Raw genomic sequence first — 17,558 nt, forward strand, 5'->3', positions numbered from 1 at the left:
AACAATAAATATTAAAAAAAATATTCTGCTATAAAACAATTCACAACTTACAAGTTTAAACAATGCTCTTTTAAATAAAAGAACTCGAAAAAATAAGGAAAAATAAGCCTGGCAAAAAAACTACACCAACACTAGACTAGTACGAAAAATTTTTTCAGCAACAAAGTTCACTGATAAAAATCTACGCCATCAATATGAATAAACTTTTGCAACATATATAGTATACATTTTTATTCAATCAAAAATAAATTATATAACAAATTTTCATTTCTACCAACATATTTTATATTAAACAAAATAAAAAACATCTACTTAACTACAGCATTTGCGATACACGAATTTAACAACTGGCAATAAATAATGAAACAACGTAAAAGTTTACACAGAATAACTTGAAACAACAAATTACACAATACAAAGTATAAATAAAATCTTTATATAGCGTATAGCCAATATTTAGAGTTAAAATACATCAGCAAACATACCAACAACAAAAGAAAACATACCAACTCAGATTGACATAGTATGGCACTGCTTTTGAACTACAGTAAAAATCACTCAAGTTATTGTTTTATTCACTAATATATGCTGAAAAAAGCAAAAAATTTTTTGCATTAAAAAATCACTAAAAAATGAATTCAATTTCTTTTTCTCTTCTTTAATGCATACTTTAATTTTGTTTAGAAAAATCAACATATTTTGACCAATTAAATTAAACACAATGCGAGCTAAAAGCAATTCCATAAAGTTAGACAGCTCTCAAAATTCATCAACAAATTACATGCACAGTTATATTTTGACAAGTTTTTTGTTTTAAATAAATTTTTCAATTCAGTGTCAAAAATTTTATAAAATATTTGTCATTAATTTTATTTCAGTATATAATAAAGTTTTTCTGCTTAAATTTAATATATAAAAAGTGATCTTATAAAAAATTAGCTATTCTGGATGGCATTCATATAATTACAATTTACAGTAACGTCTCAGTTGTTATTATGTTGCAATATTGTAAAAAATTTCGTTTTCAGTGCAAGCATTCAAATTATACATAATGCATTTTGAAAAGTGAATAGAAATGAAAAGCATTATTTGAAGATAATTAAATGTATAGCACTAGTATTTAATAATTGTACTTGATAATCAATGTTTCAGTAAGGCGTCCTCATTACTTTATTAATAAATTAATTTCTTCATGAGTTTTAGTTATTTTTAATTGAAACGCTGCTTAATCAAATTTTCAGAAATGCATGTTGTGTCAGAGATGTACAGTTTAAAATGTTAAGGGCATTTTTGATGCTTTGACTTTAAGATTACTATTTTTAGCATAGATTTTGTTGCATTTGCTACTGTTGTTTCATATCATGTTAATAGCATTAGCGTCATGTACAAGTATTTATCATTTTTTAGGATTAAAATTTTTTAGTAGAGAAAGCTAAATCCATTTGTGTAATACTTCGTCATAATATTTCTTCATCTAAGGGAAGGTGAAAACAGTTAAATAATTGTGATATTTACCATTGCATTGTATAGGATATCAGCAATTGAAGATGTTTCCGTTTTAGAAAACAATGGACGACGATGTTGTTGTAGATGAAGCTCAGCTTGGTAAACTGGAGTTAAACGATGGCGAATACAGTGGGGTATCTGATCCGCAGCTAATGTTGGATATTTTGGACGCAAAGCAGAAAGAACCAAGTGCTTTTGTATCTGGTTGGGAAGAGATGGATAATACTGGAATTATTCCGGATGAAAATGTCGAAAGTAGTTACAAAAAGATTCTTTTTATTTGTTTTTTGTTGAAATGTGATTTTAGATGATCCGGGTAAGAAATTGCTTGCAGCTGCTGAAAAGGGTGATGCAGATGAAGTAGTAAATTTATTGAAGTGCGATCGATCTTTGGTTCATGTTCGCGATCGTGATTTTTATACGCCATTGCATCGAGCAGCTTACAATAATCACGTTTCGGTCATTAAGGTGAAATTTTATTTTTCCATAATTCCATATTTGTTAATTTTTGAATCAGTGTTATGCATTATGTTTTGGAAGTACTCTGTTGTTGACAAAGCAGCTATTAGTACGGCAAAATGTACATGGTTTATTTATAATAATTCACTTGAGACTCGTTTGTAAATTTAATGGTTTATTTTCAGATAACTAATTGTAAATTATAATTGTAGGTTTTGTTAGCGAATGGAGCAGATATTAGTGCTCAAACAGAAGACGGTTGGCAACCGTTGCACTGTGCAGCTCGTTGGGGAAATTTGGAATCTGTAAAAATTTTGTTACACATGGGCAAAGCTGACATTAATGCCAGGAGCAACAGTAAAATTTAAAAAATGTATAGCTTATAGCATCAGGTGAAAATTTTCAGGTGGATTGACACCACTTCACATTGCAGCATCAGAACAGCCATCTTTATTCACCGCAGAATATCTCCTCAGTCAGCCAGAAATTGATCCTTCTATTAGATCTAAAACTGGCGAAACTGCTATGGATATTGCGAGAAGAACGTCTGATTTGATGCTTCAGCTTTTTGAAAATGCAGCATAAACATTTGTGATGAATGTATTGGTTGCTTTTTTCGAACTTGTTTACGTTTATTTATGTTACGTTTGAATTAGTAATTTGTATAACCAGAATGAATCGCTGAAAGTGAATATAGTCAGTTTTGTTTGTACATTTAGGTGACATGAAAAAGTGCAAAAAGCCTTCTTGTCGTTTTTGGTTTTTTGTCGGTTTATTTCTCGAAAAACATGGTTTGGGGTATGAAGAAATTTTAATATGACAGACAACAGATGTGAAGTTAAATTTTCATAAAATGTGGTTTTCATGACCAATTTTTTACCAGTGAATTGCAGTGCTCTCAGGAAAATAAAAATGTTTGTGCACTTCAAATGTGTACGAAGTTTATTTTAAACTTTCATTCTTATTTTGCTGCAGTATAAGAAAAAGCACAGTTATTAATATTTACAAGAAAAGTAAAAGAGAATTTTTACTTGTTGAAATTTATGCGTATTGTTCATTTCGACCAGTTTGTATTTATTTTTCATCGTTTAGAATTTCCCATACTTCCTTTATTCATTTTAACAAGAAATTATATTTCAAGCATGTTTCACCTTCATGCAAATGATCCGTTATTATTTGAGATGCCGCTTTTGTACAGAATGCAATCACTTTTTCTTTTCCTTAATTATCTTTGTTATTGGATTTTTACTGTAGGTTTAAATGGTGTTCTATGTTTGATTGGCTGTTTGTTGATGAACAGAAAAACGCAACATATTTATATAATGCTTCAGCTTATTTTGGACACTTCGGTGCTCATCAGCTTTGCTTCATGTTGTTGATTTGAAAAAATTTCAATTTATTCAAATTTTCTGTCAGCTGTAGAAGCGGTTTCATTGGTTACGGTTGAACATGGTCATTTCTATACTACGTACTGCTTTTACAGAAGTCAAATTGCAGCGTCAGCTGATTTTTGGTGGTTGTTTGTTTACCAGAAAGCAGTTTTGTGACGTTTCAAGAAAAACAGATGAAATATTGATTAATCAGTTTAAGGAAAAGTTTTTTTCCAATCGTATGATTAAATTTACCGATCAGTTGCATTTCGTGAATGATAAGGGTGAAAACGCGTTGCCAGTTTTTCGTATCATTGACAATCTTGGCAATGTAGTCAATGCTGAAATGATCAAAGCGTTCAGTGCTGATCTTTGCATGCGCATGTACAAAAAGGTATGCTATTTGTGCAGCTTATACAATAAGGATATGTTTGTTTCAATTTGAGTATACAAATTGCAAATTTATTTGCTGTTGTTGTTGCTAAGCAGTAATGAAAAATTCTGACTTTTATACGCAGATTTATTTACTGAGGTTAGACTGTGACTTCTGAATAAGAGGTTTCTTTTTTGCTTTTCTTTGTTTAATAATGATAAACTGAACTGATATGTGTTCGGTAATGATTAGGATAATTTGGTTTGGAGAAACTGAATTAAATTAGACGGAAAGACTAGCAAGTAATTGGATATGTTTTAATCAATCAGAAGTTAATGAAGTCTCGATGGCATTCTTTACTGATTTTAATGAGTGGCAATCAAACACTAGTTAGGAGGGAAGAGATTGAACATTTTTTCAGTATATAATGAGAATATTGTTAATAATAAATTTGGTTTCAGATGTTACTTGTCCATGTAGTGGATGAAATTTTGTACAATGCGCAGCGACAAGGTCGTATAAGTTTCTATTTGACAAATGATGGTGAAGAAGCAACGCAAATTGGTTCTGCTTCAGCTTTACAAGCGGATGATCTCATTTATGCCCAATACAGAGAATTGGGCACATTGTTGTGGCGTGACTTTCCTCTACAATCGTTGATGGATCAATGCGTAGGCAACGCTGATGATCTGAACAAAGGACGGCAAATGCCGGTGCATTATGGTTCCAAGGAGTTGAACGTTGTCACCATTTCGTCAACACTCGCTACACAAATGCCCCAAGCGGTAAGATAATTGAGTTTCTGTGTGTATGTGTGTGCTTGATCTTATTTTTGTGATGGTTCCATTTTCAGGTTGGTTCCGCTTATGCGATGAAGTTGCGTAAAAAGCAGAACCTGGTGATTTGCTATTTTGGCGATGGTGCCGCAAGTGAAGGAGACTGTCATGCGGCTTTCAATTTTGCCGGTACTTTGCGATGTCCAGTTGTATTTTTCTGCCGCAACAACGGCTACGCTATATCAACCTGTTCAAGTGAACAATATGCCGGCGATGGTATCGGCTCCAGAGGCCCTGCCTATGGTTTGAATACGGTGCGCGTGGACGGTAACGATGTATTTGCTGTTCACATGGCCACGTTGCACGCTAGGCAAATGGCACTCCATTGCGAACCTTGCTTGATCGAGGCAATCACATACCGACTTGGGCATCACTCGACCTCTGACGACAGCACCGCTTACAGGTAGATTTTATATTACTCATGTATATGTTTATTTTATTGTTTTTCCTTATAGATCTGCTGCTGAAATTCAACTTTGGCAAAAATCAAATTCACCGTTGGCTCGTCTGCGTGCATATCTGTTCAACAGTGGCCTGCTTGATGAAAAACAAGAGCAGAGCTTGCAAAAAACTTATCGGCAAGAGGTTTTGAATTCATTAATTTTATCCGAGAAAAAGCCAAAACCAGAAATCGAGACCCTTTTCACTGATGTATATGATCAGATGACTCCTAGAATTCAAAAGCAGTACAACGAATTGAAAACTGCACTTGCTGCACGTGAAAATCTTGAATAATGATTATGTACATTTTTTGTGCTTATATCTTATTTAATTTTTTGTCTGCTTGCAGTTTGTAGAAAATTAGTCACGAAGAATTGATATTCATAATATTAATAAAGTTTTTTTCTTTTATTTGCTTACATTACATATATATATATCATAAATAATATAATAATGTAAAGCACGTTATTCTTCATTATCTGTTAATATTTAATTAACGCAAATACAATTGGATGCTCTATTTTATGAATGATGAAAAAAATACATTTTTGTAATAAAAACTTTTATTGAATAAAAAAAAGAAATATTTGTAAATTTTATAATTTTTAACGTAAATTTTTTCTTCCTAATCAAATCAAGCTGCATTGCTTCTCTGATCAGTGTCGTTTGTATAGGATGAATCAATAAAAGCACTTCCATTTGGTAGAATCTGTATAGAATCAACGCTGGCCGTCGTTCCGCACATTGGGCAACACTTTTCCGCTGCAATCCATCTGAAATGTGAATCATATTGATCAGCTGATATTTTAATTGATCATATTTTGAAACTTCAACTAATCCTACTTTTTGTACTCTACACTGATTGCCGGAAAGCCACAGTGTATACAGACAGTTATCTCAGAATCTGAAATGTGCTTACCCTAAACAAACAAATAAATAAATAAATAAATAAGAAAATATATTATTTCTTTTTCTCATTTACAGAAGCAATACAAAATGGAATAGTGTTTTTGCAACAAGTACACTTCAATTCCGATTCAGCCAACTGGGCTTTGCAATATGGACAGGGAGTTTTCATTTCTGAATCGTCCGTATCTTCTTTTTTCCTGATAATTAAATTTAATATTTTCATAAGAACAACAAAAATGAAATCCTTCACTTGCCTTATTATTGTTTCTATTGTTTTCTTGTATCGACTGTCAATTGATTCTTTGTAGTTCGGTCGCATCAGCACGGCCGCCCATTTATAAGCTGTGCTTTTCATACCACTGTACCAACATTCAATAGCGGTCAGTGTATAAATTTGCACGGCATCTTGAAAATTAAATTTTCAAAATTTGAACAAAATTATTGTTCAGAGCATACGCATAGCAAAGTCGTTTATATTTTCCGCAATTCGGATCAGCAGTCTAGCCGCTAAAGGGTGAAGTTTTCTTCTCACAGCACTCTAAACAAATTTAAAATCGTCAAACATTAATTAATCATTACATAAATACAATCAATAATCTATTACTTTCACTAACAAATAGCTGTGCAAAAGCATGAGCGTAGTTTTCATTTCCAATGAAATTGGAAGATGCTTTTGAATCAAACTTTGATGCAGTTTGAACAAAACGTCTCGAGCAAGTCGATATTGTCCTAAACTTCCAACATGTAAAGTATTCAAAGAGATACCGATAATAATCTATCAATTTACATAATTCAAATAGATTTATTTACTAGATTTTATTATATCATTTCACACAAACAAAACAGAGATCGTATTCGCCTTCACTGTATCAAAACATGTTAAATACGTCATGTTATATTTATGTGTTTAAAATTATATAACAAAAAACGATAATACAAATTTCAACAATACCATCTGCTTACCTCTGGATTGTTTATCTTTGACAATAATTATAGCAATTTTTGCAGCTTCCTGATGCCTTTCCAAAATTGTATACAGTTGGAAAAGATATGTCGGATCCTAAAAATTCAACATGGACTTAAAATGAATTTGTAAAAAAAAATATTCATTAAAAACTAACTTTTGGTATTCCATCTTTTTCACCCGTCAAAAATTGTAACAATTCGTCAATTATTGTTCTATCTCGCGTTAAAGCAGCACATTCAACAGCCAATTTGATGGATGCTTTGTCACATTGATTATTAATAAATATATCAAATGCCTAGAATTGAAAAATTATTTTCATTTTATTTTATTCTATTCTTCTTTTTTAATTGACAAGTAGTAGTAGTAGTACTTTGTGATATTTTTCTGCTTTCATGTAAAATTTTCCGGCTAATAATTTCTTGCCTTGATGATCAAAATAACTTGCTATTGTATTATAAATTTCTTCATCACCGTCGTCACCTAATTTTTTGGAAATTTGAAAAGTTTCTTTAATATGTATGTTTCAAAGTGAAAATTATTGCCAATAACCAATTATTTTTTACCAATTGTATCTGCAAAAACTTCCATCTTATCTTTCTTCTTGGCTAACTGTAAAGCTTCTGAAAAGCAATTTGCCAACACTAGAAGACGCACGGCGGATGAATAATCGTTTCGACCAATAAAACAGCTGAATTTATTACTTTTTAAATTACGTAAAAATTAGCAAATAAACAACAGACTTGGACAAAAACTTTGCCGCCTCTATGCATTTACTTTCTTGAACAACACGAACAGCCTCTTCAAGACCATTCAAATGTTCCATTGAAATTCTGAAACTGGGCAATTTAAAAATGATCTACTATAACTATAACATCTATATTAAAAAATATCTTGAATTTCTTCAATAACCTCACAAAATTAAAATAATCATCTCCTTTTTTATATGATTCAGCAGCTGTTGAATAATCTTTCATCGTTTCCATTGCTTTTGCATATTGGACGTAAAATTGCTTTGCCGTCACTTGATGTAAAATATTCTTCAATTTTGACCTAGAAATTACAACGAAAAACATTCGCACATTGCTGCACAATTTGAACCCCAACTGAGTTAAATTAAATACCAATTTTTCGATTTTAGCCATAAATAAGCCGATTTGTTGTATTCTTCACATCTTGCATACATATCAGCTGCTTCGTTGAATAACTAAACAAATACGTAATAAAATAATTATGATAAATTTTCTACATAAACAACATCACCATTTTTTGTTCTAAAATGCTTGCACATTCTTTCAACAACGAATCGTCCGATGATTGTAAAGCTAATTTTATTCCTCTAAATTAAATATGCATTGTTAACTTTTCAATTTGTACAATTTGAAAATGTGCATGCATCATCGTCCGTACTCTTTCACCTCACCGCACCACAGTGAAGTTCTCGCAATGCCATTTTTACATGATATTATAATTTGTTCCTTCTCTAACAGTGAATCATTATTTTTCTGCAAAAATCAGTTGTACTATTAACGACAAGTATTTCATCTTCTGTCAAAAATTCCTTGCGTATATTTTAGCATTTTTATTACTATAAGTAAAATATCACACTTTACCTGCGCTTCAGCTAAACCGCTCTGATAATACTGCAACGCTTTTTCATACTGGCCACTGTAAGTTTTTTAGGAAATTTAATTATTATTAATTTCAAGCTATATTTTCTTCATACATTTGTTCCAATTCTTGGGCAAACTCTTTGGAAATATTCGCAATTTGTTCAGGAAAAAACTGATTTGCCAACCTGAGCGCATTTTCCCAATCCATTATGTCACAGTACATCTTTAAAATAGTTCTTCAGTGTATGATTTGTTTTTCAATAATTTACAAACTATTTTATGCAAAATATAACAAATCTATTTCTTCTGTTATTAGAATTTCAAACATACTATCGTACGTTAAATGCATAGCTATAAAATAATTACAAAAACTGAGATAAAAAGAGAGAAAAATTTTTACCTGAAGAGCATCTTTAGAATTAAACGAATCTATGTACAACTTTTCAGCTAATGCATAATTTTGCATTATCATCGCTACGTGTGCACGAAGTTGGTCCCTGTTTTCACAACAACTAATATCTTTCAAACACCACACCATACTGATATCTCCAATGTGTTGGTAGCATCTGATGGCTAAATTGAAAATTATCTTTCATATTTAAAACCAGATGGAATTTGATCGAATAATAATTTAATATATTGCCTAATTCAATGTGAAGCTCTTCCAATGCAGCCTTGGCAACAATTTCCCATAGTTCAGCTTCTGTTTTCTTTTCGCCATTTTTCAAAACAGACCGAACACTGAAATTATCATATTTGCAAAACTTCACAAAAAATATCGCTTAACTTGACTGCCAATTATTCGATTATTGTAAAATTCTGCATTTTAATGAAACTTACTTTTTGTTCGCATGCAATATTTGGCAAGCATTTTTCAACTAAATGAACAACAGCATAACATTTTAAAAAATCAAACAAATTAAGCTTCATTTTTAATTTACTTCGATGGGCAAATTTTCTAATTGCCTTTCGAATTTGTAGTTTGCGGTGATCACCCTATCCTGAAGATCACTTCCTGATAAAATCACCACTGAACCTTGGCTGCACAAAACTGGAACTGATTCTTGCGCATCCAATGCAATGCAATGCAGTAATTCTACCCTTGTTTCTGAAAAATACAAACAAACATATATTTGAAAACGAGCAAGAAAATCACAAAATAAAGCTCACCATTTATAGCACTTTTCATGTATTTGAAAATTTTCATTTGTAAATGATCAGCCACAATAAAAACATCCTGTTAAAATAAGTATATTTTTAAAAAAATAGAATTAATTCCCCGTCTTTACTTTTTCCATTGAACACTGTTCCCAGCAAAGTGATTTACATTCTTCTAATTTTGCATTCACTTCTAAAATTTCACAAGTAATCTAAACAAAAATTCATTTTGTAAAATTATGTCTCATTCAAAATTCTGTAAAACAAACAACATACAGGATCAAATGCAAATATATTTATCTTCTCTGTGACAAATAATGCTTTAACTCCTTTTGGTTGCGTGGCAATCGACTCTATGCCGATGGAATGCTTCAAAACGGTCAGTGGCTCGAATGAATCGAAAAAAAGGAAAACTATCAAGCCTGTCTGTAAAAGATATCATTAAATTTTCTAAATAAGACACATGGAAAACATTTTTTTAAATATAATCACATCTGTAACGTATGCTACGTAATCTGCACTCAAAGAAATACAGTTGATCCGTTCCTTGTTTGCAAACTTTGGAAAAATCAGACAATTCTGCTCTGTCACCATGCTGTGGCCAACCTCAATATGCAAACTTTAATTTATAAAAAATTTACATTTGCCGCTTTTCTACTGGATGAATGACCAATTTTCCATCGCAAAGAACAAACGCCTTTTCATTATTAAGCAAAATCATCTTCACCGTTCCAAGATAATCAGTTTCAGCAAGTAGTTCGCAAGCTAAAAATTCACATTATTATAATAAAATACATTTACATAAAAATATCCAACTAAACCTTTCTGACACATTTTGTAATAAAGCACTTTGTTGTTTATTCCAACAGCAAAATATTCAAAGCCGACGGCAATAATACTGGGTTCAATTTTTACCTCATACGTCATAATGTTTTCCTAGAATCATTCATTTCTTTCATTGAAACAACAAATAAGCAAAGCTAATAAAAATTTTCTTATCTCATATCCATCTTAAAATTATATTACTTAAAAAAAAGATACAGATTCTCAACAAACAGAAATTGCATTTAAATTCTCCTTGACAAGATTCTTTTGCTGCTTAGCATGCATTGATGAAATTTGATTATTGAAATAATTTTTAACATTTTGAAATAAAAATCAAACCCACTTTGGGAAATTGTGTTCTGACTGTAATTTCAGATAGAGAGGACAAATAAGCCAGTGTATTGCCACTGCTCGCCCAAAGTGAAACCAGATGAATCAAATATACATGAACGCAAGCCGCATCTGTACTGAATACAAGAATTTGACCGTCATCGGAACAGGAAAGTTTTTGCAAACGTTTTTCATTCGATTCAAGATTCAGAACCGCTTTAATATCTGCTAGACGACTCATTTCTCTAAGCTTTATGCTAAATTGAACTTTTATGATGAGATTTATGCTGAAAATCAATTGACTACCTGAAATCTCCTGCCACAATCACTTTATTCGAAATTGAATTAACAAACAAACCACAAAAATAATTTTGAAAATCTTGTATGGAAAAAAGTTCCTAAAAAACCAACAAATAAAATTTTCAGAATCATTTTTAATTGAAATAAAAAGATGAAAAATAATGACTGTTTTAAAGTGATTTTAGAGTGAACTTCAAAAAAAAGCAATAATAAAATCATACTTGTCCCATGGTACTCTGCCGGACAGACATTAAAACAGTTTGCCCTTTTTGAAAACCGAAAATGATCGATTTATCATCAAACCTGAAATCATTAAAAATTTTGAACTAACTCACTTTGATTGAATAATTACTTTTACCATGTACAATGTAAAATTTCACCGTATGCTTCATTGAAAGTGATTTTGTGCGTTGTTTTGAAACTTGGAAAGTCGAGCAGGAGAAGTATGCTTTTTGAAATAACCACACTAACCTGCATTTTTTTAAAAAAAGTATTTTTAAGAACAACAAAAAAATAATTACAAATTTTATACCGTCCCATTTCCAATTTCTTTACTTTCCAAAACTCTTCTTTCTGTAAAATTCAAAAGTGATGGTACACCAGAGCATACATATGAATACAGAAGATCGCCTTCAGAATTTAGAACCGTTATACTACAATCATCACTGCAAAGAATCAGTTGATCGTCGTCGGTGAATAATGCTTCTGTAATTTTTTTCGAATGAACTCCAATAACTGGCACAAGTCTAAAGATTACCGACAATTAATTAACATCGGCTCTCTTGGTAAAACAGAAATAACGTCACTTTGAAAATTGCTGATAGTAGAAAAGAACGTTCCCTTTTTGAGTTCCCAGTGCAAGTATACGACTTCTGGTTGACCAAGCAACTGCAGTGAAGACATCCCTGAAAAATGACAACCAATGTAGAATGAAAAATAAACTGTCATTCAGAAAGGTAAAATTTTGACCACAAAATGCTAATAATATTGAATAAACAAATATACAGAAATTGTGAAATTAATCATCATTAATAATCAATGATAATTTTCATAAATTTCTGAAGGTTAAAGACTGAGTAGTAGTGAAAAAAATTATCAAGTATCATCGTTCGTATTTCATGTTAATCAGTAAGACAAATTATGAGTCATTTATTTAAAAAATATTCAATTGCATTTTCAACTCATGTAAAAATCTTATAAATTCAAATAATTTAAAATACCACAAAAATAATACTTGATTTCAAATTTACGATACGGTAAGTAAAAAAGAAGAGTTGCAAAGCGGAGTAGTCGAAATGAATTGTTGTTGCCTACTTGACAGTGAAATTGGCTTTGATGACTTTTGCAGATTTTTTTTCAACGCTCCAAATAACAATCGAGTCTGACTCTTCATCCAAAAGTACCAAACTGTCTCCGCTCGGGTGCCACTCGACTGCATATGGTTTACTGGAAGTTTTTTTTCGACAAATTTACTGTAATTCATGAATAATGAAAATAAAGTTTACAAACCCAGCTGTCTGTATTTCATCGTATACATTCCCATGACGGTCATAGACAGTCAAAGTGTCGAGCAGTCTAATGAAGAGAACAGTTTGCAGTAGTGTTTTCAAAATGACAATACGTCGTGAAATTTTATACCTAATGACAGCCACAAGTTGGGCAAGTTTCGGTTGTATAGCAAATAGTATGTTCTTTTGGGCATTTAATTGGCACTCGACGTTGAATAGAAGCTAAACAGAATGAAAAAGTTTCATTTGAAAATTTTATTTGGCAAAACTTATACCTTCATGCTTTCTACAACTGTTGATTGGAAACTTTGTTGTCATGACAACATCTGCTATCGATTTATTGAATGTTTTGAGCAACAAATAATGTTTTTCAAATAACGATAATTCACTGTTCACTAATACATTCATACTCAATTTCAGTCAGTTTAGCAAAAAATAAAAATTGGCAGTTTAAAGTTAAAAATGGCAAAAAAACACTTTTAATTTCAAACATAATTTTGCCATTGCAAGTTGAAAATAGACTGAGATTATTAATCGATTCCTCTCTGCATAAATGATGCAATCAATACATGCTAGACGAAATGAAAAATCAAACTGTAAATAAAATTTTTAAAACAAATGCATTTTTCCTTGACGGTAACATCGAATGGAAAATCAAGTGAGAAACCGTACTGTGGGAAAAGGAGATGAAAAGTGCAGTTACAGCCGCCTCGAGGTAGTAGCCTGGTTTCGAGTTGAGTTTCGTCTAGCTTGCGTTGTTTGTCGTACGTGTTATGCCATCAATAAACTATGCCGAATATCACAAGTCGTTTTAGCTGATAAATCCGCAGGGAACGCAGCTACAAATGGTGACAGCGGTGGGATCGGAGGCATTCCAAGAGGATGTTGATCGGCTGCGGTTGTGACTTGGCAACTCCTGCCATCTGTTGCTGGTGTTGTTGGGTTGGTGATTGTGGTGCTGCTGCTACTGTGACTGAATAGTTGGGCTGCAATTATGACGAATACCACCTTTCTGCAGATACTTTGCCGCATAGCCAGCTTCATTGAATGAAGATGGGATTGTTGAATTTGTTTGTCGGTGTTTGCATTTGATGGACGCGCTACCATCTGTCCAGACACTGCCTGTGAAGGTAGTTGGCTGCAGACCACTTAGCTGCAAATGCTACGTTCTAGCTTATCTGGGACATCAATAGCTGAAACTCGAATAATATCCAAGCTGCGAACAATTTGCCAAGCAATGTCGCTTTTCATTTCAGTATGTGATTCTCTCACCAGCAAAATAAGACGGAGACCATGATGACATTGAACAGAAAATGCCAAGTCAGAACTGTCCGGTACTGTCACCAAATCTACATCTTCATCCCTGTTACATCGTCAATGGCGCTCAGATTATCTTTGAAGATGCGCTGCATCAGGAAAACAAGCTCATCATAGGTGATGTCATCATTCTGAATTGGTATTTTTCGAATGTCATCGTCGAGTTTGACTTCAACGATCAACGTTTGAGAATAATCCACACCACATGGAGTTTTCAAATTATTGTTTGCCCAAAAAGTGATGCGCCCATAAAAGCAATTTGCAAAGCAGAAGAATGGGAACGACGTCAACGTAACAACGCATGCCAGCAACGCCGCTACACACGGTTTTGATTTGTTTCAATAAATATCCATAAAATGTGTGCAACTTTTTTATTTTTTGTCTAATATTTTACATTCGAATAAGTAATGCGGCGTTAATCCACAACGAAAGCATGATCATCAGAATTGCGAAAGACCAATTGTCCAAAAGCATGTAGGACGAAATGGCGCGCAGTATAATTTCCTTCATGTCCGTCGGTTCAGCTTGCCAGCGTCCGATCTGCATCAGAATGTACAAATAGATCGGATGAATCAACATCAAGCACAAAACTCGACTGGTCAAATGTATCGGCTGTCCGTTGCTCGGGTTCAGCCTGGTGACAACCGGCACCACGAGCAGACAATAAATCAAGCCGAGACCGAAATTCAACAAGCTGCAAGCACAGATGAGCAAAGCGTACTCGATCAGCACGATCATGTGGTAGATTTTGAAAAAGTCGTCCACACGCCACTGATCGGGTATTGTGGAACCGAGAAAATGCAGCAGCAAGTGCGAGGCCAGAAAGCAGACGAACACAAAGTTCGGTATATCATTCACGCGGCCGACCAGCAACTTGGGCAACGAGAGCAGCAGACAGCCAACTGCTGGGGGGACGAAAAGCAAATGGGCGCCGGATTTCAAACTGGACAGCCATGCGGGCTGTTCGACTTCCGGAATCGGATCAAGATTCTGTTCAGAATCCGCACCGGTGAACCTTGCCCAAATGGCGGTCACTTTGAAAAGCAAAGTGAACGCGAAGCACAACACCGCTGGCATGTACATGCCGATCGAGATGTAGCGATCCGGGCTGGGCAAGACGTAGAAGAAGAACGACTGGTGCAGGATTTCTTGCAGATTGTTCAAGCTGCGCAGAGAGCCTTCAATAACACGGCCGAGCGAAAGCAGCGCTTCGGATGAATCTCGAAAATCCCGCGCCGTCCTGCTGTAGTAGGGTCGCAGCGTGACTGCTTGGATGCCGAACCTGCCGCAGACGCTGTGCAAACCGTTCGGCTCACCGGCAGCCTGTTCCAGAATACCGTAATAGGCGGTCCTCAGTGAACTGTAATAGTCGGTACGTTGTTCTTGGTTGAAAATTGTAGGACGCAAATTGTGCTTGCGGATCAGCTTCACCAGCATGTTGATCAAGTCCAAGTTGGGCAGCTGACCGTTGAGCATGTGGTAGACGATGTCTACGTGACTGTAAGGTTCGACTTTGTCGACATTGACCATCAGAGCTGCCTCGATGCGACCAGAACGAACCGCAATCTCGTCGTACGAGAACTGCTCCACCTTGCCCAAGTGATAAGCATCCAACCAGGCGAGCATGCCGACGTGAGACAGCTGCGGCAACAAGAACACAACATCCTTTGCCCAGTAGTTGCGCTTGGAAAACGACTCGGCAAAGGCGACCAGCAGACCAACAGCGGTCGGCGATTCAGGCGACGCGCCCAACAGTATACTTTCCGTACTGGCGCCACGCCTGGTGCGCAACGTCGCGCACACGGTCACGCCCGTACGATTGCCACCCCCAGCATATTCCTCTTTGACTGCAAAATGGTGCAAATAGACGTCCAAACCGAAACTCCGGAACCGCTCCACTGCCCAGTTTAAAGTACCAGCAGCGGTTTTTGATGCTTTCTGCGCTTCGTGAATCATTTGATAAATTTCTCCAGAATCGTCCAACTGTTCGTCGACCAGACCAGGAAGCAGAGCGCTTTCCGAAGTGTACGTTTCTTCATTGAACAACGGATTCGGAATTAGCAGACAATAAATTAAGCCGATAACTGACGACAAAAATGACAAACTTTCCGACTTGCGAATTATTGCACAACCAAATCGAACAATTGGCGAATTGGAATTCATTTTCCAAATTCACACGCAGTGAAGCGAAAATAGAAAAGCAGTTGAAACCCAAAGAGAAAAAAATATCTAAAAAAGCTTCAACTTGTTGCTTTTTAATAGAAAACAGTTGTGAAAAAAACAAAATCTGCTCAACCTTTTCCAATCAAAAAGAAAACCACCAACTAGCAGTCAAACCGACAGCAGGCAATTGGTAGTTATTTTGTGAAAATCAAGATTCAATAAAAATTTTTTATTTTCAAATTGGCATTTTCACACAAATAGATAAAAAAGAATATTTAAAACAAAAACACAATTTTTAAAAAAGTAAACTGCATATATGTTTAATTGAATGTTTCAACTTCCCACAAATTTTTTAATGCGTTTTCTTACTGGTTATTCAAAACGGTTTTTCATTGGTTGTCTGTGGCAAAGTCAGATTGATTTTTGCTAATTGTTCATTGATTCGAACATTCCTGTTTTGATTAGCTGGAATATTTTTCATTTCATTGGTCCAAAATTTTTATTTACGATTACGCAATTTTAGTAAAGTGACGTAGCTTTATCATTTCCAAGTTTCACTAAATATACTTTTAATAAATATTTACAAAGTTTTATCATTGATAACTGTTTTCTTTCAAAATATTTGTTTTACATTTTACACGTTATTTCAGCAATCAGTATTTTTAATATCAATTCTTTTATCATTTTCTTTTTTTTGAATAAAATTTGACGAAAATAAAAAAGAAAAGAGGAACACTTCTGCGGATGTGTTTAAGAAAACATTCTGCATCGACTTTCCAAGCATATTTCTATCAAAATGAAGCAACACGAATACAACATTTGAATAATAAGAAGTTCAACTGTGTGTGAATCAGAAGCGGGATGTTGGAGATTAGCTGAAGAAGAAGAAGAAGAAGAAGACTGTTATAAGTTATATAACATGTTGAGAATAACTTCGCTTATAGCAAAAACAGATTGATCAACAGATTTTCATTGTGTCTGTCGAAATGACAAACCAAATCCAATGCCGTATTGGTTTCAATTTTTATTGATGAGCATGTGTGAAAAAAATTAAAAAGAAAACCCCAAAGCAACGCGAGAGAAAGCCTCAAGCGGCCGTCGACTGTTCAATAAATGAAGCGTAACAGCAACAGCAACAACAACACGAGTGCTTTAATGAAAAACTACGCAAATAAATTTTATCAATGACGCAATTCGGTTGTCAGCAACGACGACGACAGCTTAAGTTTGAAAAGTTTCAAGGAAACAACCAACGGACGGCACTAAGTAAAATAACGGCCGACGATCCATCCCAACACAACGGACAAAAAGGAGCAAATACAAAAATTAATCACGATGAATGTATTCTGCACACAATGAGAAATAAAACAATATTTAAAAAAATATAAAATAAATAAATTGTATAACAATTACAGTAGATGTAACAAAAGTTCAAAAAAAACAAATTGCGAATTTTTGATAAAAGATTTGCACTTGGAAAAGGATA

The 17,558-nt window shown here is 33.9% G+C and overlaps 7 protein-coding genes across 7 annotated transcripts; 4 read left to right on the forward strand and 3 right to left on the reverse strand.

Annotated features, from left to right (window-relative positions):
* Nucleotides 1-1,568: 1,568 nt before the first annotated feature.
* On the forward strand, nucleotides 1,569-5,279 carry Tsp_00515 (2-oxoisovalerate dehydrogenase complex, E1 component, alpha subunit). The gene is made up of 10 exons (XM_003376277.1): nucleotides 1,569-1,761; nucleotides 1,814-1,974; nucleotides 2,178-2,322; nucleotides 2,372-2,510; nucleotides 3,220-3,336; nucleotides 3,382-3,407; nucleotides 3,449-3,729; nucleotides 4,170-4,493; nucleotides 4,562-4,947; nucleotides 5,000-5,279. The coding sequence occupies exons 1-10, from the start codon at nucleotides 1,569-1,571 to the stop codon at nucleotides 5,277-5,279; spliced, it is 2,052 nt and encodes a 683-aa protein (XP_003376325.1).
* A 340-nt stretch (nucleotides 5,280-5,619) lies between these two features.
* Nucleotides 5,620-9,342, reverse strand: Tsp_00514 (conserved hypothetical protein). The gene is made up of 13 exons (XM_003376278.1): nucleotides 9,312-9,342; nucleotides 8,872-9,044; nucleotides 8,277-8,363; nucleotides 7,983-8,065; nucleotides 7,771-7,911; nucleotides 7,602-7,691; nucleotides 7,425-7,549; nucleotides 7,232-7,341; nucleotides 7,016-7,156; nucleotides 6,858-6,954; nucleotides 6,499-6,669; nucleotides 6,011-6,299; nucleotides 5,620-5,758 (listed from the first exon to the last, which is right to left on the reverse strand). The coding sequence occupies exons 1-13, from the start codon at nucleotides 9,340-9,342 to the stop codon at nucleotides 5,620-5,622; spliced, it is 1,677 nt and encodes a 558-aa protein (XP_003376326.1).
* Nucleotides 9,343-10,266: 924 nt separating this feature from the next.
* Tsp_00513 (WD repeat-containing protein 19) lies at nucleotides 10,267-11,987 on the reverse strand. Its single transcript, XM_003376279.1, has 6 exons — nucleotides 11,842-11,987; nucleotides 11,306-11,387; nucleotides 11,091-11,182; nucleotides 10,798-11,041; nucleotides 10,451-10,565; nucleotides 10,267-10,394 (listed from the first exon to the last, which is right to left on the reverse strand). Exons 1-6 carry the CDS (start codon nucleotides 11,985-11,987, stop codon nucleotides 10,267-10,269), a joined length of 807 nt encoding a protein of 268 aa, XP_003376327.1.
* A 1,376-nt stretch (nucleotides 11,988-13,363) lies between these two features.
* Nucleotides 13,364-13,843, reverse strand: Tsp_00512 (conserved hypothetical protein). The gene is given in 3 exon segments (XM_003376280.1): nucleotides 13,364-13,578; nucleotides 13,598-13,745; nucleotides 13,793-13,843. 3 exon segments carry the CDS (start codon nucleotides 13,841-13,843, stop codon nucleotides 13,364-13,366), a joined length of 414 nt encoding a protein of 137 aa, XP_003376328.1.
* Nucleotides 13,844-13,905: 62 nt separating this feature from the next.
* Tsp_00511 (conserved hypothetical protein) lies at nucleotides 13,906-14,241 on the forward strand. The gene has a single exon (XM_003376281.1). The coding sequence runs from the start codon at nucleotides 13,906-13,908 to the stop codon at nucleotides 14,239-14,241; it is 336 nt and encodes a 111-aa protein (XP_003376329.1).
* Nucleotides 14,242-14,476: 235 nt separating this feature from the next.
* On the forward strand, nucleotides 14,477-15,127 carry Tsp_00510 (hypothetical protein). Its single transcript, XM_003376282.1, has one exon. It carries the CDS (start codon nucleotides 14,477-14,479, stop codon nucleotides 15,125-15,127), a length of 651 nt encoding a protein of 216 aa, XP_003376330.1.
* A 55-nt stretch (nucleotides 15,128-15,182) lies between these two features.
* Nucleotides 15,183-15,951, forward strand: Tsp_00509 (conserved hypothetical protein). The gene is made up of 3 exons (XM_003376283.1): nucleotides 15,183-15,247; nucleotides 15,310-15,814; nucleotides 15,883-15,951. Exons 1-3 carry the CDS (start codon nucleotides 15,183-15,185, stop codon nucleotides 15,949-15,951), a joined length of 639 nt encoding a protein of 212 aa, XP_003376331.1.
* The last annotated feature ends 1,607 nt before the right edge of the window (nucleotides 15,952-17,558 follow it).

This window comes from Trichinella spiralis (genome assembly GCF_000181795.1).
Source record: "Trichinella spiralis strain ISS 195 chromosome Unknown Scfld4, whole genome shotgun sequence".
In the NCBI taxonomy this organism is placed as follows: Eukaryota; Metazoa; Nematoda; class Enoplea; order Trichinellida; family Trichinellidae; genus Trichinella; species Trichinella spiralis.